Source organism: Pelodiscus sinensis, chromosome 2, assembly GCF_049634645.1.
Source record: "Pelodiscus sinensis isolate JC-2024 chromosome 2, ASM4963464v1, whole genome shotgun sequence".
Classification (NCBI taxonomy): Eukaryota; Metazoa; Chordata; order Testudines; family Trionychidae; genus Pelodiscus; species Pelodiscus sinensis.
Genome location: NC_134712.1, coordinates 57,855,476 through 57,882,447, shown reverse-complemented (window position 1 = coordinate 57,882,447; position 26,972 = coordinate 57,855,476). Strand labels below are relative to the sequence as shown.

Here is a 26,972-nt window from a genome sequence, read left to right as displayed (position 1 = left end):
AGGCTAATGGCATATTAGGTTGCATTAAGAGGGCACTGCCAGCAGATCCAGAGATGTCATTATTCCCCTTTATTCGGCTCTGGTGAGGCCACATCTGGAATATTGTGTCCAGTTCTGGGCCCCCCCACTACAAAAAGGATGTGGATGCATTGGAGAGGGTCCAGCGGAGGGCAACCAAAATGATTAGGGGGCTGGAGCATATGAGAGGCTGAGGGAGTTGGGTCGGTTTAGTCTGCAGAAACGAAGAGTGAGGGGGGATTTGATAGCAGCCTTCAACTTCCTGAAGGGAGGTTCCAAAGAGGATGGAGAGAGACTGTTCTCAGTAGTGACAGATGGCAGAACAAGGAGCAATTGTCTCAAGTTGTGGTGGGAGAGGTCCAGGTTGGATATTAGGAAAAACTATTTCACTAGGAGGGTAGTGAAGCACTGGAATGGGTTACCTAGGGAAGTAGTGGAGTCTCCATCCCTATAGGTGTTTAAGTCTCAGCTTGACAAAGCCCTGGCTGGGTTGATTTAGTTGGGATTGGTCCTGCCTAGAGCAGGGGGCTGGACTTGATGACCTTCTGAGGTCTCTTCCAGTTCTATGATTCTATGATAAAAATGCAGCATAAAGGCACTCAAACAAGCTTAAATCAGCCCTGCAGCAGCACCATAGTTTAAGCATACAATTAAGATTAATGTATTTTAGAGTTTAAATTTATTTCATCTTCTTCCACCTCATGCAACAAGTACATGTGACAAGGAAGAGAGGGAGAGTGTGAAAAGGATAATGCTAATATCATCCTGTGGTTACACAAATCTATGTACAACGAGATGGCTTAACAGCAAATTAGTTATTACTCAGCTATGTTTTACATTTTCAATTACTGTTTGGAATTCTTAACAAGTATAAAAAAAATCCCAAAAAGCAACACATTAAAATTAAAGGGGTACACATATTCAACCCTTTTTCAAAAACCGTTTGCTAGTGGTGCTCCAGCATTTTAAATGCAAATTATGCGCTCGGCAAAAAAAAAATGGAGGTTTGTGCATTTGCAAGAAGACACTGCTTTTCCTTTTTTTTTTTTTAAATCAAATCAGCTTATTTTTAGTCAAATGCTTTGATATACAGTGCATTAAATACATACAGGGAAATCCTCTCAAGCATGATAATTTATTAAGACTTTAAACTTTTTAATACAAAAAGAAAAAGTTCACAGAAGCCTAATATTTCAACTGCACATCTTTTTCTGGATGTTTATTTTGATTTTAGCACATACATTTTGTCATAATTGTCTTATTCATAAGGAGGTCAATGATATTTTATTAGACACACAGAGTTACATCAGGACTTCCAAACACTGAATTATTGTTCTTTCATAACTGTTGAAACTGTATGTAAAGAATAAATTCATTTTAATTTCTAAACTCTAGTCCTATCTGGATGACATTAAGGTATATTGTATTAATAATTCTATCGCTCCCTTCACTTTCTTTCACTCTATTCTATGAAACACAGTAGTGTATAAGCAAATAAATTTCACTGTGTGGTTGCAAGATATTTTTACAATACATGAATGACAATAGACCCCACTGGATCAATCTGCAAAAATAAGTTATTAATGTTTCAAATAGAATTCTGCTTAAAAATAATCTAGAAGGATTCATGTTTTTAAAATTGAAGAGTTGGAAAGTATGTTCTAAATAAAAATGGAATTCCTCAAATTAGCTTTATTGTCTTTGTAAGATAGATGATTTAGCACAATTGTTCTGGTAAAACAGCACAAAATAATGAAATGATAGAGGTAAGTGTTTACAAAAAATAACTTGCTCATTTAAAATTTTTTTATTGCAGACTGATAAACGAATACTAAAAGAGCAGCATCGTCACATTTACTTTTCTTTTGATACAAATATCCAAAAGGATTGTGTTTTACCATAGAGAACAAAATTTTCAATAGATTTCAAAACATTCTGTTCTTCAAAACTGGGCAAAAAGGTGGGAAAAATGATTTAATGTACTACAAATTAAACTGAATCATTTCCCATTCTTACTTTAAAACCAAAACTGAACATATCCAAAAAAAATAACCATGACTTTTTCTGTCTTGTAGATGTATATCAGCTGGCGATGGACTTCAAGCAATATTAATCTGATTAAACAGTTTATCCTTAATAACCTGAGACATCAATCCATGTATAGCTTCTATGGTGGTCTTGCAACTGAAAAACAAGCATAAATTCAAAACTGGCTAAAAACCCAACTGTCATTGTATTGTAAGTTATTCAACTGTCTTAGGAGTTCGGGGTGCCCATAACCCCATGAATCTTCACAACTGTCCAGATATGAAAAGTCACATAGCAATTTAGTTATTGCTGCCAGAAGCTATTTGTTATCTAAAAAGTGAACTAACAAGCTCTTTACACATCAAGAACCAATTTCAGATTATACACTTTTAGTCTAACAGGTTAGAACATTAACTTAAAATACCGGAAACCCAATTCCACCCATTGTTTTAGATTTTAATTAACTATTGTAAAGGAAATATAAAACCCTGAGCTCGTGTCTTAGAAACTTAGTTCCAAAACTTTGCTTTTTTTATTAGCAAGTGTATTGTGAAATTAAGTATGTTCTGCTAATGATCTTAGATTAACAAAAGAACACCATACTCATTCACCTCTAAAAGATTCGATCAATTCAAATCTCTGACATTAGAAAAGAAAGAAATCACAGTGCTTCAAACAGAACCTACCACTGAGATGGAACAATTAATTGAAAAAGTGTTCTTTTTTGTAACCCACAAGAAATTATTCACTCAATATTCTAATAGCTGTAACAATCATAGGCATCTAGCACCTCTCCTCATATTGTTCCTTTAGCCTGCACCTCATTTTTAAGTCCTTTATCAGGCCATTTATCTGGCTACTAAAGACTTTCCCTTTGGAGTACCTGCAATGGACACAGTGGCAACTAGGGAAGGAGGGGAGGCACTAGCCACAGCCCCCCCCCTCCCATCCCTGGCAGTGGTGGGGAGGGCATGGGTTGGTCAGCTTCAGCTGCGCTGCTTTGGGGGAGAGGCAGGACTGCAAAGCGGCAACATGCGAGCTGGAGCTGCCTGGCCTAGGCCTTTCCTATTGCCACTGCTGGAAGGTGCAAGGATGGGGTTGTGACATGGCCTCCTGCTGCTGGTGTGGCCCCATTGCTCCCCCTGCGAGTCTGTGCTCCTCCCTTATCCTCCCACACTTGCTGGACGCAGCTTGAAGGGTGCAGGCTGAGCAGTTCAAGCTGCTTCTGGGGAATGCTGGGTATTTCTGCCCCTCCCCCAGAGCAGCATGGCTGAGGAGTGGTGCTGAATGGGCTGGTGCCGCTTGGCTTATGCTTTTCCCACCACTAGTGAGTGGGGGAAAGGGGAAGGGGAGATGTGGTACAGACTCTGCTGTCAGTGCTGGCCCTCTGGTAACTAGCCCTGCTGCTAGCTGCTGGCCAGTCTCTACTGCTTTTGGGGGGGAGGGGCAGGTGCACCTGAAAGGGTGCATGAGGACTTGCAAGAACTCCCACATCACCCATGATTGGACAGCCACACCACACTTACAATATGATGGCGAAGGAAAAATTCTTTCCTATCCCCCTATTAGGGTTGCAAGGTGTCCAATTTTGAACCAGACAGTCCGGTATTTGAGGGTTCTGTTTGGGAAACAAATTGAGAAAATACCAGACATAAAATGTCCAGTATTTTCTAATTAGGTAAGTTTTATTATTATTAGGAGTATCAGTATGTAAGTGCGTACTGCCTGTCTGGCAGACAGGCTCACTCTGTGTGAGTGTGTCTATCAGCCAGGTTGTACGCAACCATGTGAGGAGAGAGGGCGAGGGTGGGGAGCGTAACCAGGGTGCGATGGAATCCCCGGAGCCAGACTCGCTAGTGCTTTGCTGGGACCGTGCATGGGACGGGCAGTGACCCGGGATCTGTGCGCGCCCGGGTCAGTCCCGCTCTCTGTCAGCCGATTCTCTCCCCCTACACTTCCCCCCCGGCCAGCCCCACTCCCCCCGACCCCTTCCTGGCCAGCCCTGCTTCCCGATGGCTGGTCGCCACCTGGTAATCCTACCCCTTATAAAGGGGTGACTAGCATAATGGCCACAGCAGGTCCTAACTAATGTAATATTCACCACCTTGAGGGGAAGGAGGATGAATGTTGCCCTGCTTGTTGCATGGAGGAAGGTCTTCTAATACCTGCCTCTTTTAGAACATAACAGCCATACTGGGTCATACCAAAGGTCCATCTAGCTGAGTATCCTGTCTACCGACAGTGGCGAATGCCAGATGCCCCAGAGGGAGTGAACGGGGCTGGAACATATGACCTATGAGGAGAGGCTGAGGGAGTTCGGTCTATTTAGTCTGCAGAAGAGAAGAGTGAGGGGGTATTTGATAGCAGCCTTCAACTTCCTTAAGGGAGGTTCCAAACAGGCTGGAGAAAAGCTGTTCACAGTAGTGATGGGTGGCAGAACAAGGGTCTCAAGTTGCAGTGGAGAGGTCCAGGTTGGATATTAGGAAAAACTATTTCACTAGGAGGGTGGTTCCAGAAGCACTGGAATGGGTTACTTAGGGAAGTAGTGGAGTCTCCATCCCTAGAGTAGTTTAAGTCTCAGCTTGACAAAGCCCTGGCTGGGTTGATTTAATTGGGATTGGTCCTGCCTTTGGCAGGGGGCTGGACTTAATGACCTCCTGAGGTCTCTTCCAGTTCTATGATTCTATGAACAGAACAGGGAATTGTCAAGCAATCCCACTCCCATCATCCATTCCCAGCATCTGACAGAGGCTAGGGACACCATTCCTACCCATCCTAGCTAACAGCCATTGATGGACCTAATCTCCATTATTTTACCTAGCTTTTTTTTGAACCCTGTTAAAGTCCTCTTTCTTCACAACTTCCTCTGGCAAGGCGTTCCATAGGTTGACCATGTGCTGTGTGAAGAAAAACTTTCTTTTGTTTTAAACCTGCTGCCTATTAATTTCATTTGGTGACCCTTAGTTCTTATATCACGGGAACAAGTAAATAAATTTTCCTTATTCACTTTTTCCACATCAGTCATGATTTTATAGACTTCTATCATATCCCCCCTCAGTCTCCTCTTTTCTAAGCTGAAAAAGTCCCATTCTTTTTAATCTCTCTTCATATGGGATCTATTCCAAACCCTTAATCATTTGTGTTGCCCTTTTCTGAACCTTTTCCAATGCCAATATATCTTTTTCGAGATGAGGCGATCACATCTGTACACTGTATTCAAGATGTGGGTGTACAATGGTTTTATATAGAGGCAATAAGAGGGTCTCTGTCTTATTCACTATCCCTTTTTAAATGATTCCTAACATTGTTTGCTTTTTTGACTGCTGCTGCACACTGAGGGAATGTTTTCAGAGAACTATCTACAATGACTCCAAGATCTCTCTCGAGTAGTTATATCTAAATTAGTCCCCATCATATTGTATGTATAGTTGGGATTATTTTTTCCAGTGTGCATTACTTTACATTTATCAACATTAATTTGCCATTTTGTTGCCCAATCACTTAGTTTAGTAAGATCTTTTTGAAGCTCTTCACAGTCTGCTTTGGTCTTAAGTATCTTGAGCAGTTTGGTATCATCTGCAAATTTTGCCACCTCACTGTTTACCCTTTTCTCCAGATCATTTATAAATATGTTGAATAGGATTCGTCCCAGTACGGACCGTTGGGGGACACCACTAGTTACGTTGCTCTATTCTGAAAACAGCATTCATTCCCTTTGTTTCCTGTCTTAACTAGTTATCAGTTCATGAGAGGACCTTTCCTCTTATCCCATAACAACTTACTTTACTTAAGAGCCTTTTGTGAGGGACCTTGTCAAAGACTTTCTGGAAATCTAAGTATACTATAAATACTGAATCCCCGTATCCACGTTTTTCGACTCCCTTAAAGAACTTTAATAGATTAGTAAGGCATGATTTCCCTTTACAGAAACCATGTTGATTTTTCTCCAATATATTATATTCCTTTAGGTGTCTGACAATTTTATTCTTCGTTATAGTTTCAACTAATTTGCCCAGGACTGATGTTAGATTTACTGGTCTCTAATTGACAGTATCACCTCTAGAGCCCTTTTTAAATATTGGTATCACATTTGCTATTTTCCAGTCATTAGGTACAGAAGCTGACTTGAAGAATAGGTTACAAACCACAGTTAATAGTTTTGCAATTTTACATTTGAGTTCTTTCAGAACTCTTGGGTGAATGCCATCTGGGCTCGGTGACTTGTTACTGTTAAGTTTATCAATTTGTTCCAAAACCTCCTCTAATGACACCCCAATCTGGGACAATTTCTCAGATTTGTCACCTAAAGAGAATGGCTCAGGTTTGGAGATCTCCTTAACATCCTCAGCCATGAAGACCAAAGCAAAGAATTCATTTAGTTTTTCTGCAATGACTATCATCTTTGAGTGCTCCTTTGGCTTCTCAATTGTCCAGAGGCCCCACTGGTTGTACAGCAGGTTTCCTGCTCCTGATGTACTTAAAATAATTTTGCTATTACTTTTTGATTTTTTTAGCTAGCTATTCTTACAACTTCTTTTTGGCTTTTCTTATATTTTTACACTTAATTTGACAGAGTTTATGTTCCTTTCCATTATCCTCGCTAGGATTTAACTTCCACTTTTTAAACTATGCCTTTTTAATCTCTCACCACTTTTTACTTGCTTGTTAAACCATGGTGGCACTTTTTTGGTTCTCTTACTGTGTTTAATTAGGGGTATACATTGAAGTTGGGCTTCTATTATGGTGTGTCTGAAAATTTTCCATGCAGCTTGCGGAGATTTTACTTTTGTCACTGTACCTTTTAATTTCTGTTTAACTTATCTCCTCATTTTTGTGTAGTTCCCCTTTCTGAAATTAAATGCCTCACTGTTGGGCTGCTAAAGTGTTTTTCCCGCCACAGGGATGTTAAATTTTATTACATTATGGTCACTATTTCCAAGCAGTCCAGTTATATTTACCCCTTGGGACCAGATCTTGTGCTCCACTTAGGACTAAATCAAAAATTACCTCTCCCCTTATGGCAGCAGTTTCCAACCTTTTCCAGATGGGGACCCATTTTGACAATTCAGGAAAACATGGTGACCCAGGATAATTAAAAAAATGTGTGAATAGCTCCTTAAGAGCCACCTGGGGAGACACCTGGCGACCCTTTTGAAATGTAATGGCGACCCATATTTGGGTCCCGACCCATAGGTTGGGAAACGCTGCCTTATGGGTTCCAGAATCAGCTGCTCCAAGGAGCAGTCATTTAAGGTATCAAAAATTTTTTACCTCTGCATCCTGTCTTGAGGTGACATGTTCTTAGTCAAAATTGGGATCGTTGAAATCCCCCACTATTACTGAGTTTTTTATTTTGATAGCCTCCCTAATCTCCCTTAGGATATATTATTAGCGCATGGAATTACTACCCACAGAGATTCTATGGTACATTTTGGTTCACTTAAGATTTTTACTTCATTTGATTCTACATTTTCTTTCACATATAGTGCCACTCCCCTACTACCATGACCTGTTCTGTCCTTCCAATCTATTTTGTACCCTGGTATGACTGTCCCATTGATTGTCCTTTTTCCACCAAATTTCTGTGATGCCTATTATATCAATATCCTCCTTTAACATAAGGCACTTTATATAAACTTCTAGCATTTGTGTATAAACACTTTAAAAATTTGTCACTATCTATCATTTCCTGACGTTAGACTTTTTTCCATTTGATGGTTTCTTATCTGATCTTTCCCATAGTTTATCATCTTCCATCCTCTCCTTTTTACTAGAACACAGACAATCTCTGTGAATAGACCTGCCCCAAGAGAGGTCTTTGTCTAATCCATGTGCTCCTCCACACTCCTCAGCTTTCCCCCACTTCTGCACTTACAGTCCCAGAGGATGAGTTCATGTCACCCACAATGACCTCCCCACCCATCCACACTTTTTGTTGCAACTGCTGATCTCCTTCCTCCCCATATCTGTAAAGAATTGCTCCCCCTCCGCCCCCTTCTCTGGCAAGCCATGACAACATCTCCCACACTTCAGGTGCAGTGCAGTCCAGTCATTTGTGGAAGGAAATGTTTTATGCAAAAGATACAAAAAGACAAGCACTCAGTTTTCTACAAACCTAAAACACATGATTTAGACCAGGGTATGTGTGTACACATTGGTGAACCACCATTGTTTTATTCACACACGAGTTAGCCCCTGGCAGGCTGCTGCTACTATATTTATCTGCACCTCTGCAGGTACAGCTGTTTGCAACTTGTTGGTCATGGATCGTTGTTCCTGGCCAATGGGAGCTGCAGGAAGCAGAGTTACAGACTGTGACACTGCAATTGTCTCCACTTCCCGCAGCTCCCACTGGTCAGGAATGGCAATCCGCAACCAATGGGAGCTGCAATCACTTGTACCTGCGGAGATGCAGGTAAATGTAGCGGTGGTGGCCCATCAGGGGCTAACCCTGGCAAACCAGATCCAGCCCGCAGGCTGGTATTTGCCTATTGGTGGTTTAGACAGAACTATAAAATGCTATTGAGAGATGACAAAAGTTCTTAATGTATATATTGATTATATGTGCATTTTTCTCCTCTTTGTTGTTGTTGGAACCCACTTGCAAGAAAAAGAAAAGCAATTTTCAACATATACTAGCCTTTTGCATTTGACAAATTTCCTATATTTTGAGTGGACTTTACCATGGAATACAGAATATGGTTAATACCTTTAGTGGAGCCAACGCTGTAATTTGAAATGTCATTTTTTTAAGGCGCATAAAAAAAAAACCCCAACAACTGTGCTGAAATTTGTCAGAGATCCCTAGCATCTTGTCTGGATGCCTTACAGGAAGATGTAAAATCCTTACTATGCACAATAAACTGAAAGGGATTTCTTCATGGCTCCAGTTAATAAACAGTTTATTCACTAATACCAAAAAATCAACATTGCCTTGTGATTTAAAAAAGCTATTTCTATATTTCGTCAAATACAGCTATATATATATTTTTTTTACTTTGACTCCTTCACAATACTTAGGAACTGGAAAATAATTCTCTACAGATCATTGTTCAAGGTATGAAAACTTAGGGTTTAAAACAGAATAGCATTTCCAAAGAAAGAGAATTCAGACATGTATTATCTCACCTGTCCCTTGTTGCTTTAGCAAGTTTGTCTTCTGATTTTCTGTCATGTGTCTCTAAACCCAACATAAAACTCCCTCGGCCTAGCTGGGCTTCTGATTGCTCTAACTTTTCAGACAAATCAAAGACTTGGCCAGTTGTGTAGTCAGCATTCTGTTGGAACAAAATGCCATTAATTGTACTATAGATAGAACAAACTGTACATCATGTTGGTATTTATGCACAAAATCTACAAACAAGTAAGCAACCTGACAAAATATCTTTAAGTCTAAACAATGCTGGGCCTTAGCTTAGCAGACCAGCAGGAGCTCAACAGCTTGAATATACAAATGATGTGTATTTAAGGCCAATTCAGTCTTTGACCGCATGCTAGCAAGAGTTGAGGTCATGAAGTACCCAGATTATTTAGGTCTTTAGAGTGTTTGCTGCATTGCAGCCATCTCTGAGTGCTGCAGGAATAGCAGAGCCAGAATGTGTGTCATCCAGCCATCCTAGACCTGGACAGTCAGCATAGTAGTTGAACTTTGCAGAGGGAAATCTTTGGGGTTTGGAGGAATCTTAGAAAAAAAAGACCTGCAAACTGACAGATAATACTAAGAACTTTTGTTTCATTTCAGAGACATGGTAGCAGGGAAGGATCAATCAGTATTTCTATTATGAGCTCATTTAAATAGTTTCATTAACTGGCCATAAAAAAAATTACTCACAGAGTGATACACCACACAACAAAAAATTTAAAAAAATTATTTTAACCCCCCCCAAACATTCCAGGGTGGAATTCTGCACTGTGTAAAACTGAAAAAAATCAGAATAAACCATCCTCTGGACAAAGTGCAATTAAAAATTGACATTGACGAAGGAAAAATGTTCTGAAGAGCCAACATTACTAGATTTGAAAAACTGTGTCAATATTATTTATCATCATGAATAATTCCTCATTCCCGTTTCCCCTTCTTATGCCCCCCATAACTCAGTTGAAAATACTAAGTTAGAACATTATGATTTGACAGTTATTTTACAAGGTTTTTGTTATTGATTTTGTGTTATGCTCTCAAAGCCTGGCTCATCACTGTCAGACTCAGCTCTCCCTATGATGAACAGATAGCTTGGCTCAGAACCTTCGTTCCCCTAGTAACTGATGTTAGTGCTTGTTCTTCCACCTCCTGGATGTCAGATTATGCACGGTTTTAAATCTTGGAGCACAAGATTGTGGGATATGGAGTGTCTTGGAATTCACAGTAAGATGCACAACTGAATTTACAATCAATTAGGGATGTAAAATTATTTCATCGATTACTCCAGAGGTGGTATTACTAATTTTATTATAACAGCTTTTAAGTTATACTTAGTATCTTTTAAAAAATAAGGGACTGGTTTTTGTTACAATCATGTACTTCAAGTATAAATTTTTACTTGTCCGCTAGATAGCTACCATCCATTTCATTCACTATATTTCTGTTAAAAACCTACTTTTTTTTTTACTTTGGATTAAAATCTCATATTTGTTTTATTTCTTCAATAAAATCTAACATGCAGTGATTATGTCAGTCACATGGATATAATGCACATATTTTTAATGTTTTTACTCTGCAGAGCAGCTCTGTGAAATATTGTGATGCTCCCTGGCAACTCTTCATGGATACTCATTATTATTGTGCAGTAAGGGGATACTAAAAAGTTTAACAAACTCAGCTTAAACAATGGGAACAAACTAGTCAGCTTCATTTCAACTTCACCTTTTTACTATGTCAAATAATAAAAACAGAAAAAATGTTTACAGAAAGGATTCCAAGAACATAAATAAAACTTCTCTATTATTTGATTTGTAAATTTGACAAACATTCTAAATCGGGAGTCAATTCTCTCAGCAGTGTCACATTAAACAATTTGCATAACAGATCCCTATCTCTAGTACCAACGTGTCAGAGGTACCTGCACTCTCAAAGGGTATGCTATTCTACTTACAGTAAGCAAACTAGAAGAACTGAGTGTGTTCACCCAATATTTGTTCCACAATAGTTCAAGCAATTTACGATCCAAAGAGGATTTGAAGTAGGAGACTTCTAAAGCATAATACCTATTTGAAAAAAAAAGGAAATGTTTAAAAGTTAGCTCTCAGTCAAAAATGTAGGGCATTTTACAATCAAATACTCACATTCATAAGCATCTGTAAAAGGAATAAATGGAAAGTAAAGGTATTTCTCAAAAATGCAAAGACAAAGTACTAAGGTAACTAATCATATGACATTTTAGGGTCCAACTGTAAAACAAATTAAGATTTATATAATCTTCCAACCATGTTTCTCTGAAGAGGAATTTCCCTCGTGTTTGATGCATGCAGTTTCAACTAAAATGATCAGGGGTTTGGAACAGGTCCCATATGAAGAGAGGCTAAAGAGACTGGGACTTCTCAGCTTAGAAAAGAGGAGACTGAGGGGGGATATGATAGAGGTCTATAAAAGCATGAGTGGTGTGGAGAGGGTGCATAAAGAAAAGTTCTTCATTACTTCCCATAATAGAAGGACTAGAGGATACCAAATGAAATGAATGGATAGCAGGCTTCAAACTAATAAAAGAAAGTTCTTCTTCACAAAGCAAATAGTCAGCCTGTGGAACTCCTTGCTGGAGGCTGTGAAGGCTAGAACTATAAGAGTTTAAAGAGAAGTGAGATAAAGTCATAGAATCATAGAATCATAGGACTGGAAGGGACCTCGAGAGGTCATCGAGTCCAGCCCCCCGCCCTCAAGGCAGGACCAAGCTCCGTCTACACCATCCCTGACAGATGTCTATCTAACCTGTTCTTAAATATCTCCAGAGAGGGAGATTCCACCACCTCCCTTGGCAATTTATTCCAATATTTGACCACCCTGACAGTTAGGAATTTTTTCCTAATGTCCAATCTAAACCTCCCCTGCTGCACTTTAAGCCCATTACTCCTTGTCCTGTCCTCAGAAACCAAGAGGAACAAATTTTCTCCTTCCTCCTTGTGACACCCTTTTAGATATTTGAAAACCGCTATCATGTCCCCCCTTAATCTTCTTTTTTCCAAACTAAACAAGCCCAGTTCATGAAGCCTGGCTTCATAGGTCATGTTCTCTAGACCTTTAATCATTCTTGTCGCTCTTCTCTGTACCCTTTCCAATTTCTCCACATCTTTCTTGAAATGTGGCGCCCAGAACTGGACACAGTACTCCAGCTGAGGCCTAACTAGTGTAGAGTAGAGCGGCAGAATGACTTCACGAGTTTTGCTTACAACACACCTATTGATACAACCTAAAATCATATTTGCTTTTTTTGCAACAGCATCACACTGTTGACTCATATTCAACTTGTGGTCCACTATGACCCCTAGATCCCTTTCCGCCATGCTCCTTCCTAGACAGTTGCTTCCCATCTTGTATGTATGGAACTGATTGTTCCTTCCTAAGTGGAGCACTTTGCATTTCTCTTTATTAAACCTCATCCTGTTTACCTCCGACCATTTCTCTAACTTGCTAAGGTCATTTTGAATTATGTCCCTATCCTCCAAAGAAGTCGCAACCCCACCCAGTTTGGTATCATCTGCAAACTTAATAAGCGTACTCTCTATCCCAATATCTACATCATTGATGAAGATATTGAACAGTACGGGTCCCAAAACAGACCCTTGAGGAACTCCACTTGCTATCCCTTTCCAGCAGGATTTAGAACCGTTAACAACAACTCTCTGACTACGGTTATCCAGCCAATTATGCACCCACCTTATCGTGGCCCTATCTAAGTTATATTTGCCTAGTTTATCAATAAGAATATCATGCGAGACCGTATCAAATGCCTTACTAAAGTCTAGGTATATGACATCCACCGCTTCTCCCTTATCCACAAGGCTCGTTATCTTATCAAAGAAAGCTATCAGATTAGTTTGGCATGACTTGTTCTTCATAAACCCATGCTGGCTATTCCCTATCACTTTATTACCTTCCAAGTGTTTGCATATGATTTCCTTAATTACCTGCTCCATTATCTTCCCTGGGACAGACGTTAAACTGACCGGTCTGTAGTTTCCTGGGTTGTTCTTATTCCCCTTTTTATAGATGGGTACAATATTTGCCCTTTTCCAGTCTTCTGGAATCTCCCCTGTCTGCCATGATTTTTCAAAGATCATAGCTAAAGGCTCAGATACCTCCTCTATCAGCTCATAGAGGTTGGGTCCATGGAGTGCTATTAGCCAGGGGGTAGAAATGGTGTCCCTGGCCTCTGTTTGTGGAAGGCTGGAGTTGGATGGCACGAGACAAATGACTTGGTCATTGTCTTCGGTCAATCCCCTCCAGGGCACCTAGTGTTGGCCGCTGTCGGCAGACAGGCTACTGGGCTAGATGGACCTTTGTTCTGACCCAGTACGGCCATTCTAAGCTCAGGGCTCAGGGTCGGGGGTCTCACTGGACCACCTTGATTTTCATGCACACCTGCTCCTGAGTGGCCAGGCTGGCAGCTATCCTGCCCTAGATGGCCACTTTCCTGTGTCTAGTGTGGAGGTTGTGGATGAGGTCCACGATGTCTGCACTAGACCAGGCGGGCGCCCGCCTCTTGCGGACCTGGGCAGGCTCCTGGGAGCCGCCAGCCTGGTCCCGGGAAGAGGCGGAGGGCTGGGTGGCAGCGGGTGGCCGGCTCGAGCCGTGCCAGGTGCAGGGTCTGCTGGCTGGGTGCTGGCAGGCTTGCACCTGGCACGGGCACCGTAGCCAGACTGTGCCCCTTTAAGGGCTCCAGGGCCGGGAGGGGGGCAGAAGAGTTTCCCTGGTGGTGCCCAGAGTGGCCACCAGGGAAAGCTGGGGAGGGCTAGCCTCCCACTAGTTCGAATTAAGTGGCTCCACAGCCCTTAATTCGAACTACTTAATTCGAACTAGGCGTTAGTACTCGTGGAATGAGGTTTACCTAGTTCGAATTAAGCGCTCCGCTAGTTCGAATTAAGTTCGAACTAGTGGTTTGCTAGTGTAGCACCTATCAAAGTTAATTCGAACTAACGTCTGTTAGTTCCAAATAACTTTGTAGTGTAGACATACCCTTGGTGAATAAGCTAGTAGAAAATAAAATAAAATGATGCCCAATTTAAAATATCAAAGATGTGCATACTATATATACACATTTGAAGAAAATTTTAAAATTTGAAATAACATGCCAAATCTAATTCCTTTTAAAATTAAATGGCAAAGCATGGATATTCACAAAAAAATAAATGAATACATTTGTCAAATTATAAACTAAATGCTTTTTCAGCATTAACTGAGGTGCTTATAATAAGGAATTGACAGGTCAATTAAGGGAAATGGTTTTTGGTATAACGCACAAATCCTATTTACCATGCTCTTCCTCAAAGACAACCTCTCAACTAAGTATTGTTATAGAACAGCAAATATAAGGCAGAAGTACACCACGAGGACTGAAGTACAGATTCAAGGCTGAGGAGTTGGAAGGCAGTCACTGCCAAGTGGGGTGGGGTTTTTTGGGGGGAGAGGGAGTAGTATTGGACATGTATATATGTTTTTAAAGCAGTAACTCTGCTTTTCTACCCAGTGCCCACAGGCATTGCCAGAACACCAGAACCCAAACATATGAGCTGCATCTAGACTGGCAAGTTGCTTTTGCGGAAAAACTTGCCAGCTGTCTACACTGGCCGCTTGAATTTGCGCAAGAACACTGACGATCTAATGTAAGAGCGTCAGTGTTCTTGCGCAAATACTATGCTGCTCCCGCTTGGGAAAAAGCCCTCTTGCGCAAATGCTTTTGTGCAAGAGGGCCAGTGTAGACAGCTAAAAACTGTTTTGCGCAAAAAAGCCTCGATGGCAAAAATGACGATTGGGGCTTTCTTGCAGAAAAGAGCATCTAGATTGGCACGGATGCTTTTCCGCAAAAAGTGCTTTTGCGCAAAAGCGTCTGTGCCCATCTAGACACTCTTTTCCGCAAATGCTTTTAACGGAAAAACTTTTCCGTTAAAAACATTTGCGGAAAATCATGCCAGTCTAGACGTAGCCAGAGGCTCATCATTAAGATAGGACAGAAAAACTTAGAGATACAATCACAAAAACCAGAATTGCTAGTGCTGGTACACATATTAGGGGGTGAAACCAACTATTTTAATCTTCCATGATAAAATTTATTCACAATGCAAGAGAACGAACATGTTAGCAACTCTGCTCACCCAACAGACTAAAGCAGTGTTTCTTAAAATGTGCCACGGAGAAGAACAGAATTAAAAATGGCCACCCTTTAAGGGGCAGGCGACTTTTGGTTTTTTTGGCTCAACAACAACAACAACAACAACAAAATCTTTGGTGTTCCTCATAAATAAAAATTGTTTGATGTTCCTCGGTCTTAAAAAACACTGGACTAAAGCATAATTATTGTCTGTAATTTCAACCCCTCTCTTTTTTCTTCGTGGCTATTCTCAACTGGGGAAGATTGGAAGTTCTCTTCCATAAATTGTTTTCATGTAGCTTCAGGAAAGACAATAGTTTAGACACATGCTAACTAGTTATCTCAGCAAAAGAATACTTTGGCAATTATTAATAGAATTTTTCAATTTTATGAAAAGTGTAATCTCAGAACAGATTAAAAAAGTAATGGGTAAATTTAAAAAAATTAATGCTATAGAAAAGCATAAACAACCACACTTAATTTAGAATGTTCTTTTTATAACAAATAGAATGATTAGTGTTTGTCGGGGATTTCCACTTTGCTCCTTGGTATAATAATACAAATAATAGTTTCATCTGAGATTTTGAGAGAGCTTTGTCTTTAAGTGCATGGCAATCAAATTGTTAGCTTCTTAATATGACAGGAATGCCTGGAAAGATTACACAGACTGTCAATGTAATTCCCCACAACTCTCCAGAGTCTTAACTATCCATCCCTTTGAAATCCAGACCTTTATCAACATATGAATCACTTACCATACAACTCAGTTCTGAAACGGTAGGTCTACACCTGCATCCTCTTTTGCAAGAGGGATGCAAATGAAGACATTCGAAATTGCAAATGAAGCCGGAATTTAAATATCCCACGCTTCATTTGCAAAGAGGTGTCATGGCGCTATTTCGAAATAACAGACACTGTTAAAACGTGGTTATTTTGAGAGAAAACCCTTCTCTCGAAATAACCCTTATTCCTCATACAATGAGATTTACCAGTTATTTTGAGAGAAGGGTTCTCTCTCAAAATAACCGCGTTTTAACAGTGTCTGTTATTTTGAAATAGCGCCATAACACCAGTCATATAATAATAATAATTCATGAGTTACTTACTGTTTACAGTGCACACCAAAGTCTTCTATTTTATTAAGTGGAATAGTCTGGTATTCTGAAGGACCTTCATCTGGAGGCTTAAAGCCCTAAAAAGTTAAACAGCAACCATCACAGTAAGTAAAAAAAGTAATATACATTTCTTCATGCAGAAGAAATAAATCATTTTAAGGCTGCTGCAAATGCTCTGAGTTCCCAATCAAGACAACAACTTCAATAGGGAAAATGGATGACTCAGCAGACTATTATGGATTTTAGAATCTTCTCAATCACTGGCTCATCTGGTCTGGGTTAAAAGTCATTACTATTTGATGGCTATGCAGAAATAAGTTCGTTCTCTCTGACCAGTTCTGAGTGGACAGCCACATCATAAATAGTCATATCTTCTCTTAGGGCAAGGATGAAAGCAGCATGCAGACCAGACTACGCTCTTCACCCCTAGAAGTGATTCCGCAAGAACGAGATTGACAAATACTAGCATAGTAGCAAGATCAACCATGCACTATTGCTAACCTTGTACCTTTCCCAGATCTTCAATCTCCAGTTCTCTCAAGATTAGGGATGTAAAATTCTGTCTAACCAGTTAATCGTTATATGTTATGTAACTGCTTAACTGGGATCCCATGGGCAGGGTTGCTCCCCCAGTTAACTGGTTACATCCCTAGTCAAGATAGCACCTTTCATAACCACTTAACTGGTAAAAGCTACCCATCTGAATCACTTCCATTATTCCTACATTATTCTAAAATGAATGTTTAACTGTGATTTGATTTTTAAGTTCAGGTTATATTTATTCTTCTTGTTTAATGCCCTCATAGTACTTATATGAGGATTTTTTTGTTCATACATGCATTTTTGTTGTCAAACTGATTTCCCTTTATTTAAAAACAAGAGTCTATATACAGTAAAACTCCATTGGTCCGGCATCCAATACTCCGGTACTCCTGATGGTCCGGCACCATTGGGAACCCAGAAGTGCTCCGGGCAGCCGGACAATTGGAGCTGCTCTGTGCCAAGCTTCCCCGACTCAGCTGCAGCTGACCAGCAGCTGAATCGGGGACGCCGGGGGCAGATCAGCTGGGGTGCTGCTGGGTTGGACCCGTAGCGCTGCCCCTCGGGGCTGTGGGACCAAACCGGCAGCATCCCAACTGCTCTGCCCCAGGCGTCCCCGATTCAGCTGCTGCTGAAATTGACCAGCAGTGGCTTAATCGGGGATGCCAGGGGTAGAGCCGGACAATCGGAGGGGGGAGGGGGCTATGAGGGGTCTGGGATGGCATTCCTCTCCCCCCACTCCAGTCCCCTCAAAGCCCCCTCCTCCGATAGTCTGGCATATCTGATAAACCGGCACCCCCTGGGTCCTAAAGATGCCGGATTATCGGAAGTTTACTGTAGATTGATTGTTCAGTATTGCATAAATGTAGCGAGGAATTTCACACATTTTTACAATTACAGTGTTATGCCAGATTGGAGTCTTCCATAAAAAAATAATACTTATTTTTTTTGCAATAGGATCCAGTAGCCCAGCCTCTCACATCCAGATTCCTTTTAACTTCAGATATACACTGCATGAGTGTAAAAGGTCCATTCAAAGAAATCACATTGCAAAAGTAGGCCCCAATTCAGAAAAGACATGCTTCAATTCATACACTATGAGTGATCCTACTGAAGCCAACAGAACTACTCACAGAGCATAAAGTTAAGAATGTGTGTAAGTCTTTGCAGGACAAGGGCCTTTCCTAAAATTCAATAAAGTGAAATTATACTTGAATACATACCAACTAAATAATTATTTTATTTCTCTCTCAATGTAAAAATAAAACTAGACTTGGAAGATTTAGATTTCAGCTTTAAATAATGGCAAGTTAAAATAAATGTCTTAAGATTGCTATATTATCATTTTCAGCTTACAATTTCAATATGTGGGAGTTTTTCTGTTTTATCCCATGAATCTGATAACATTTCTTTGAAAGGCTGTCAAAAATCTAAGTATGAGATTTTTGACTCGCCTCTGAAAGCAATTGCAACACAGATTAACAGGTTTACAAAAATGTGCAGCCAAAAGCTGATTTCTCAACTAAAATTCACTATTTCTCCTTTTCCCTCTGCCCCATAGCAATACAAAGTCTTATAGACCTATGCCAAGAAATTTTAGAAGCAGAACAACTATATTTAACTGCTGCAATTATGTTGCAAGTCCAATACATAAAAATACATTTAGCACAACAGGGAATAAAACTGTGGAAGGAAAAATTAATTCAACTTTTCTAAACAGAACTATCACAAAGACAACCATTTAAGCATTATAATAGCCCAGGTTTATTATTTACATCTGCTAGTAATTGAATGGAATCCTGAAATGTATATCAGATTATTTACCAATGTTATTTTTCTTCTAAGAGGAGCGAATAATTGTAGTACTTCTTAGTTTAGAAAAAAATTACATCTTTTCTGAAAAAAACCAAATAATATAAAAAAGGAAAACCAGGTCAAATTATATGCTTTTGGTGCTTACCAGTGATTCTTAAGAATGAGATCCATACATTTAGTTATAAATAGTTTAATAATCTTGATAATAACCATTTAACTGTATTAATCTTAACTTTTACCTTGGGATATGTTCTAAAAGCTCCAAGATTTACTTTTCCTGCAGATATTGTTCTTGTTGGATCAATCTGTAAAAATATAGATGATTTTTGATATAGGTACGTGACATTCTTATTGATCTATTTTAATTTTATAGTTATTATACTGAATCACTAACATGAAAAGTTGCATTATGTTCTGTAATAAGGAATAATACTTTTGTAATTAATAAGTTTATATGGAGCACTCATGAAAAGAAAGTAGAAGAGTAACAGCTGGCTATTAATCCCACTTCTCTAGGGGCATGTCTACACAGCAGTGTTATTTCAAAATAACTGACAACCGAAATAACATAGTGCGTGTCTATGCTACAAGCCTTTATTTCAAAATAATGTTGAGCTGGAGGATTTCTTACTCTGACTCATGGTGACCCTCATTTCACGAGTAAGGGAAGTCGAACGAAGAGTATTCTTCCTTCAACTTCCTGCTGTGTAGACAATGCCAAAAGATGAATTAAGCTATTTCGATTTAAGCTACGCAATTGACATAGCTGAAGTTGTGTAGCTTAATTCGATTTTAGCCCTGCTGTGTAGATGTGTCCTAGGTTAACACAATGGTTAGTATCAGTCTTGGGAAACCCTGTACTATAAAAAGTGCAGTACAAGTTTGACAATCAGTGATACTGTTTTTAATTTTAATCCTCCAGAAATTAGGGATGGAAAAGACCTATTAGACCATCCAATCTATTTTGGGTATAGGAAGGAGGACAATGCAGGATTATTCTCTATAATACATGTACTAGTGCATTGTCCTGTTTCACTGTAAAAGTAAAACAGAAGAGGCCTCCAACATTTCCTTAGGAGACTACGTACAACATAATAAATCCTAGCATTAGGGATGTTAAATATTGGTAAATTGAATAGTCAATTAACCTCATGAATTCTTATTGGTTACTTGACTGTTCTATAGTCTGTGGGGGGCAGCCATTGTGCTCCAGTCTCACTCCTGAAGAGCCTTCTTCACTCCGTGCTGCTACCTCTGTATCAGAGACAGTAGTGCGCGATGCTGGGGACGGCTTGTCTGCTAGGGGAGCCAGTTTAAAAAACAGCTCCCCATATGGACCAGCTGCTTGTTGCCCCATGCTGTTACTTCTGATACAGAGGCAGCAGTGCAGAGTAGAGCTCCCAGACCTGGCGCTAGCCAGAACTGAGCCAGGCTGCCTGCCTGCCTGGCTCCTAATACACATTAAATGCAGAGCTGTAGTGGGGGTTGGTCCTGGACCGGATGCAAGCCAGAACTGAGCCGAGCCTCTGGCCATCCTGCTAAAACAGTGGTCTCCAATCTTTTTACACCCAAGATCACTTTTTAAATGACAGACCAAGCCAAGATCTACCGCCGCCCCTTCCTTGAAGCCCCGCCCTCTCTATTCTCCTCCTCTCCATCACTTGCTATCCCCAATCCTTATACTGCTGATTTTTTTTTTATTCTTCTGTAGGAAGAGGTTTTTCCAACATTTGGCCTGTCTACACTGGACCAAATGTCAGAAAAAAAAACCCCTTCTTTTAGAAGCCACCTTATTCCTTGTGGAAAGAGGAATATAGGGGTGACCAAAAGAGCCTGTTTGCTTGTCCACTAAAAAAGCGGAAGAACAAACGCAATCCTGGATGCAGAAGAAAAACTCCTGCAGTCTAGCTGGACCCTTGCTGTGTTGAGACAGGATGTGTAGGCTCTGGGGTGGGAATGAGGGATTTGGGTGTGGGAAGGGGTGAGAGGTGCAAGCTCTGAGAGGAAATCTGGATGCAGGAGGAGGTGGAGAAGGGGACACTGGCTCGGGGAGGGGGCTCCAGGCTGGGCAGTGTTGGGATACTAAGCAAGCCACAGGCTTGTGGATGTGAAGGTGCAGGAATTTGGGTTGGGGTATGTGAGGGGCTGAAGGCATGAGGTTCCAGTGTTTGATAGGCTCAGATCTAGGGCCTGGGGAAGGGGGAGTGCAGGAGTGGTTGTGGCCAGATGGGGGCTTGTTGGCCAGGCTTCATTTTTAAATAGAATACTATGTTAAACACAAAAAGTTTCTGCATTGTCTTTATTTATGAGAATGGCAGGGAACCTGCCTTGAGTCAGGGGTCACTGACCCATAGAAAAGTCATTTGGGAGCAGGGGACACAGTACAGGGGAGGAGTGCTAGTGGGTTCTGGGGCAGGGAACAGGGTACCAGTGAGGGCAGGGGAGAAGGGGCAGGGTGCCAGGACAGGTTTCTGCAGCAGGGGACAGGTTTCTGCAGAGGGGAGCAGGGGGACAGGTTTCTGTAGTAGGAGACAGGATGCCAGAAGGAACTGGTTTCTGCAGGGGGGGCAGGGTGCTGGGGGACAAGTTTCTGCGGGGGGGGGGGAGACAGGTTTCTGCAGTGGGGTCGGGGGGGCAAGGGAGAGGGAACAGGGGGCCAGGAGGGCGGGGGACAAGTTTGGGGCAGAGGAGAGGGAACAAGGTTGGGGGCAGGAAGTTCCCTACACCAGCCACAGAGGGAAGCCTCTGACCCGTGCTCCCTCCGGACTGACTGCAGGGCAGCCGGGCTGGAGCGAAGAAAAGCAGCTGACCGGCCAGCTGGCCATGGTGCTCAGCCAGGGTGCCACCAAGCTCCACGGGGGCAGGCGCAGAGGGGAAGCCGCCCAATCAGCTGGAGCGCGGTTCAGCCTCCTCTGGGCTGAACGCCACAGCCAGCAGGCCAGATAGCTTCTCTGCGCTAGCCCACGTGGAGTGTGGTGCACCCTGGCTGAGCACCATGGCCAGCTGGCCGGGCAGCTGCTTCTCTTCCCTCCAGCCTGGCTGCCCTGCGCTCAGTCAGCTGGCTGGGGTGTTTCAGCCCTCCCGACCTCCCAGCTCCCACCATTCCTCGCAGCTACTCACCTGTGTTGTTGCTCAGTGAGTAGCTGCTCCTCAAATGAGGAAATCTAATATAAATGTACTGCGCAGGTGCGCAGTGCAGAGAGGGCTCAAGAGCTGCTCTTAGAGCCCCTGAGATCTACCGGTAGCTCACGATCTACTGGTTGGTGACCGCGGTGCTAAAACATCTGCTGGCAAGGTGGGGGGGGGGGGGGGGGAAGAAACGCGTGTAGGCTATACCATTATCCTATAAACTTACACTTATTGGTTAATTGCCTAGAGGGCCCAGTAAATTAATTGAGAATATATATATTAACATAAGATAGTTTTTCACAACTCTGATGCCATGTCAGCGACTTCATTGATAATGCATGTTATATGAGGAATATCAGTTTTGTGGGCAATTTCACCCTCACACAATATTCTGAAATATCACAGAACTAGAATTTGTGGGTCTGAGGCAGAAGGCTCAGTATGAGCTATTAAAGTGTATGATGAAGTAATAAGCATAGTTTGTGAATTTAAGACTAGAGCAAGGATTTTAAACAGAGTATTTGACCTGGAATGAAGCAGTGAATGAAAGCTCTCCAGCTCCAGAGAACAAATTTGTTTGTATATCATTTTCTTCATCTTCTCTATAACCCAGAAAGCTTGGCAAGGAAGAGATACCGATCTGAAATCTAGTTTTTACCCCCACATTAACTATATAATATATATAGCTCCTTTTGCCCCCTTCGCCAGATAAGTCTTCTAGTTATGCAGTAACTTAACTTCATGTGTGGAGGTGAAATATTTACTTGGACTTTCTCTCCTCCCCCCCTCCCCTTCCCGGGGCAGGCCAGCAGGAGCTTTCTCCTTTCCCGCCTCCTGAGGCAGGGGAACCCTGCATAATCCATCTGGTGGCAGGCAAGATGACGAGCCCCAGTCCTGATGGACACTCTTTTGGTGGTAAGGGTGCTCACAGTGATCACTTTACAGTGTAGTTCTCTCCTGTACTCACTGCCTCCAGTGTCACTGAGTATCACACCCCTCTCTTCTTTCTGCCTGCTTCCTTTCTATATTCTGGAAAACTGTCCCATTCCCAGCACATCCCATTATCCTCAAACAACCAAACCCTGACCTTGCTTTAAGTTAGGAGAAGAGTAAGCCGCATACCATATTTGATGGTCCTACCTCTAATTGTTTGGGAGGAATTCTTGAACAGACAGACGCGCATTTCTAAAATACATAGATAGATTTTCTCATTCTGCGGAGTGCTTAACTAACAAACTTTTAATACTTACGACCACCGCAACAAACGGTTCCTGAAATTGCTGATTAAGCATCTGAGTACTAACATCAATTCCTGAAAGCCAGCAGCCGTAGCCAGGGTGGCTGTGGTACCAACCAATTGCATTTTCTAGACGACCAACCTATTGAAGTTAAGGGGAGAAAAATACATATTGTTAAAAGTCTCTTGTCTCTGGATAAGATGAAAGTGCGAGTTACCCTCTTTTGGCTTTTAATATACTGCAGATACAATATGAGGAACAAAAAATGCAAGTATCTACATGCACTACTTTGCCTGGATTCAAACCCATACATCTATTAAATAACCTAAGCTTTCTCTAGTTAAAATGTGTTTAGAAGTCATATGGCACAAAGTTATAACCTCACTAAAACTAACAACTAAGTTTATTGCAGGCAACAATTAGTTTTTTCAACATGCAATATCAGTGGTGCATGTTTTTGGATTTATAGAATCCAACCAGTTTTGCCAAATTTAGATCTTGTAACAATAAACTCAAAATACTGAAAAACAATAATACAAGTCAGAATACCCAAAGTGTCTGATGTGCACCTATGGATGTTTAGGCACCAATTTTAAACAAACAGAATCAGGCTTAAAACCAAAGAATCTTTTTACAGTAAAACTCCAATTGTCCGGCATTCAGTGGTCCGGCACCAACTGGAACCTGGAAGTGCAAGTGCTCCGGCCAGCCGGACAATTGAAGCTACTGGCATGGAATGGGGCGGCGAGGGGCCAACCCTCCACCATTTTGCAGGAAGGAGGGGGAAGCCCCACACCACCGCCGAGAGTTTCTGGGAGGGGAATGGGCTCCCCACCCCCCAGACTGCAGTAGTTATCGCCGAGCAGGGGAGCGAGGGGCGGCGCTGCGGGACCAACCTAGCAGCACCCCAGATGCTCTGCTCCACTGCTTGCCAGTTTCAGCCGCTTCCCCAAGTCTGCTGCTGCTGAAACTGACGAGTGGCAGAGCAAAGCAGCTGGGGTGCTGCCAGGTTGGTCCCACAGCGCCGCCCCTCACTTCGCTGCTCGGCAGCACTCCAGCTGCTCTGCTCTGCCACTTGTCTGCTGCTCATTAATTTCATAAGGAGCAGTGGCGGACTTGGGGAAGCGGCGGGGCGGAGCAGAGCAGCTGGGGTGCTGCCAGGCACTGTGCAGGGGGTAAGGGGCGGTACTGTGGGACCAACCCAGCAGCACCCCAGCTGCTCTATTTCGCCGCTTTCTCAAGTCCGCCACTGCCGCTGCTGAAACTGATGAGCGGTGGACAAGCGGCAGAGCAGAGCAGCAGGGGTGCTGTGGGTTGGTCCCGCAGCACCGACCCTCACCCCTCTGCTCAGCGATAACTACTGCAGTCTGGAGGGTGGGGAGCCCGCTCCCCTCCCAGAAACTCTCGGCAGCGGTGTGGGGCTTCCCCCACCTTCCTGCAAAATGGCAGAGGGCTCGCCCCTCGCCGTGCTATTCCCTGCCCACCCCCCAGACACAGTGCGGGTCCTGGCAGACCCGTCACAGCCCCCCGCCGGAGTACCTCCCGATACTCCCGCATATCCAATAATCTGGCACCACCTAGGTCTCAAAGGTGCTGGATTATTGGAAGTCTACTGTACTTGCTTTACAGTTTAAATGCTTAATAGGTACAGCTAGAACAGATCACTATACATCATTAAATTATTTCAACAAAGAATAATATTTGTGGTCTTATTAACCCTACAGAAACAACGAGGACTCCTGTGGCACCTTATAGACTAACTGAAGTGTAGGAGCATAAGCGTTCGTGGACAAAGACCCACTTCGGCTACTTGATTAGTTGATTAATTGAAATTTAACATCTCTACTGTGTACAGTATTAAATTTATTAAAACTCATACTGTGTATATTAGAGACACACATTGCCTTTTGCCTGCTGGAAAAACATATCCTGGAACCTAACCTGCATTTTCATTAATTCTTATGGGAAAATTAGCTTTGCTTAACGTAGAGTTATATTCCTGAAAAATATTAAGTGAGGAGTTACTGTACATTATAATCTATTCCAACTCATAATTTATATTGAAATCTATAAGTAATCCAGCTGTAAATACAGCAGCAATTCTTATTCCCTAACCCTGCAACCTGAGTTTCACCATTAAATTTAGGAGAACTTTGCACAAATGAAACAAGTGTCTCTAATTGTATTAGATATAGTTAATGAAATACAAAAATTCAACTATAGATAGAGGAACTATTTGAACCTGGAAACATGTATGGGATGTACTGCTCATTCTGCACTACATCACTATCAAGATTGCAGTGTGAGGTTAATATAAAATAAGTATATGATGTAGTAGGTAAATATAATAGAAAGTTCCAGCTTGGAACTTTTTATTATATTTACCTACTACATGTTCGCAAGTTTCATCAGAGATTAAAGCACCAATTCTGTCTGCACTAAACCCATTGGAGGATTAGGGCCTACATGTGAATGGAAGTCTATATGGAAAGGCAGGGGGTAGAGGAAAGAACTATTTCAGTTATGTTTCATGCAAACATTCTGTATAATGTTCATATCTTCTAAAGTACAATTACTGGTAGTTGCCAATGCTGTCTATATACTCCGTGATTTATATTTTTTCTTCTCAAAGGAGATTTAGGGTTTCTTTTGATGGAAAATAAGGGGGGGGGGAAGAAGAGAGAGTGAATGTGTGTGTAAATGAAGCCAACTATACATATTATGTATAACTGCTATAGCTGTGAAATACAAAGATTTCATGCTTGACACTGAGTTGTTATTACAGCACCAATAGCCTATCTTCTGGCACAACGGATCTCTTTATTTACCTGTTTTGCATTTTCAATATATGCAGCCATATATTCATATGCAGCAGCCTGAGCATTGACTCGGGTTTCAGTGCCTTCTACAGGTAAAGCGAAGCTGTCCATGATAATCATAGTTTCCCCATCCACTTTCCCAAGCATCAGCCCCATTACTTCCAGATTGCCTCCAGACCGGGCGTGCATGACCATCTTCAGCAGGGCCAGAGCCGAAATCTTGCAGTATCTGAAGTAGTGGTTGCTACAGAAAAGAGCGGAGAGATATTAATGAGAGGACAGGTACATGACCAGGCAGGCAAACACACACAGAGGAAACGTGCACAGTACAGCAAGGGGGGGGGGGGGAGGGAAAGAAGGGAGAAGTAGCTGGGTGGCGTTTATCAACACCTACCCAGGGCCCCTCTTAACCGCCACCCGCCGGAAATGCTGCTGACTTCAGGACCTAAACCACACGGGTGGCCCCGCTGCCTCCCCGGGCTCCATGGGCCCCGCCGCCTCCCCGCCCCCATAGCCCGGAACGCTCCCCCGCGCCCGGCTCTCACTCCTTGGTCCAGGGCTTGGCCGCCAGGATCTCCTGCTGCTGCTTGCGGTCGTACTTGTAAATCTCGTCGATGCTTTGCGCCTCCTGCATGTTGTTGGCCAGTTCCCAGCTCTTCTGCGCCATCCCGCTCCCGGAGGTGCCGGCCGCCGCCATCCCCCAGCCGCCCGGCCCGACCCGGCCGCCGCGCAAACCAAGTGTCGGGCGCGAGAAGGGGGGAGCCAAGGCTTGGAATGTCCCGATAGAAACTGGGGGAGGGTTGGGAATGGTACAGTCCGCAAAGCCTGAAACCTCCTGGGCAGCGCGCCCCCTAGAGGCCAGTCTTAGAAGTACCGCCCTACTCAGAACCATGCCCGGCTGACAGCGGGGCCATGGATAAGCAACGCACATGCGTAACACAGACCACGCTCAGCTAGCTGTGCAGGTGATCTCAG

The 26,972-nt window shown here is 42.4% G+C and overlaps 2 protein-coding genes across 2 annotated transcripts in view; both read right to left on the bottom strand.

Moving 5' to 3' along the window:
• Positions 1 to 9,313, bottom strand: part of PPP1R42 (protein phosphatase 1 regulatory subunit 42) — a 76,338-nt gene extending 67,025 nt beyond the window's left edge. Inside the window, exon 1 of the mRNA XM_075920584.1 lies at positions 9,175 to 9,313. The gene's annotated coding sequence lies outside the window, so the exon portion shown is untranslated. The remainder of the gene's footprint in view (positions 1 to 9,174) is intronic.
• Positions 1,135 to 26,762, bottom strand: COPS5 (COP9 signalosome subunit 5). The gene is made up of 8 exons (XM_006131483.3): positions 26,543 to 26,762; positions 26,007 to 26,241; positions 23,191 to 23,319; positions 19,051 to 19,116; positions 16,448 to 16,533; positions 11,136 to 11,247; positions 9,175 to 9,323; positions 1,135 to 2,202 (listed from the first exon to the last, which is right to left on the bottom strand). The coding sequence occupies exons 1-8, from the start codon at positions 26,692 to 26,694 to the stop codon at positions 2,118 to 2,120; spliced, it is 1,014 nt and encodes a 337-aa protein (XP_006131545.1). The 5' UTR covers positions 26,695 to 26,762; the 3' UTR covers positions 1,135 to 2,117.
• Positions 26,763 to 26,972: the final 210 nt, after the last annotated feature.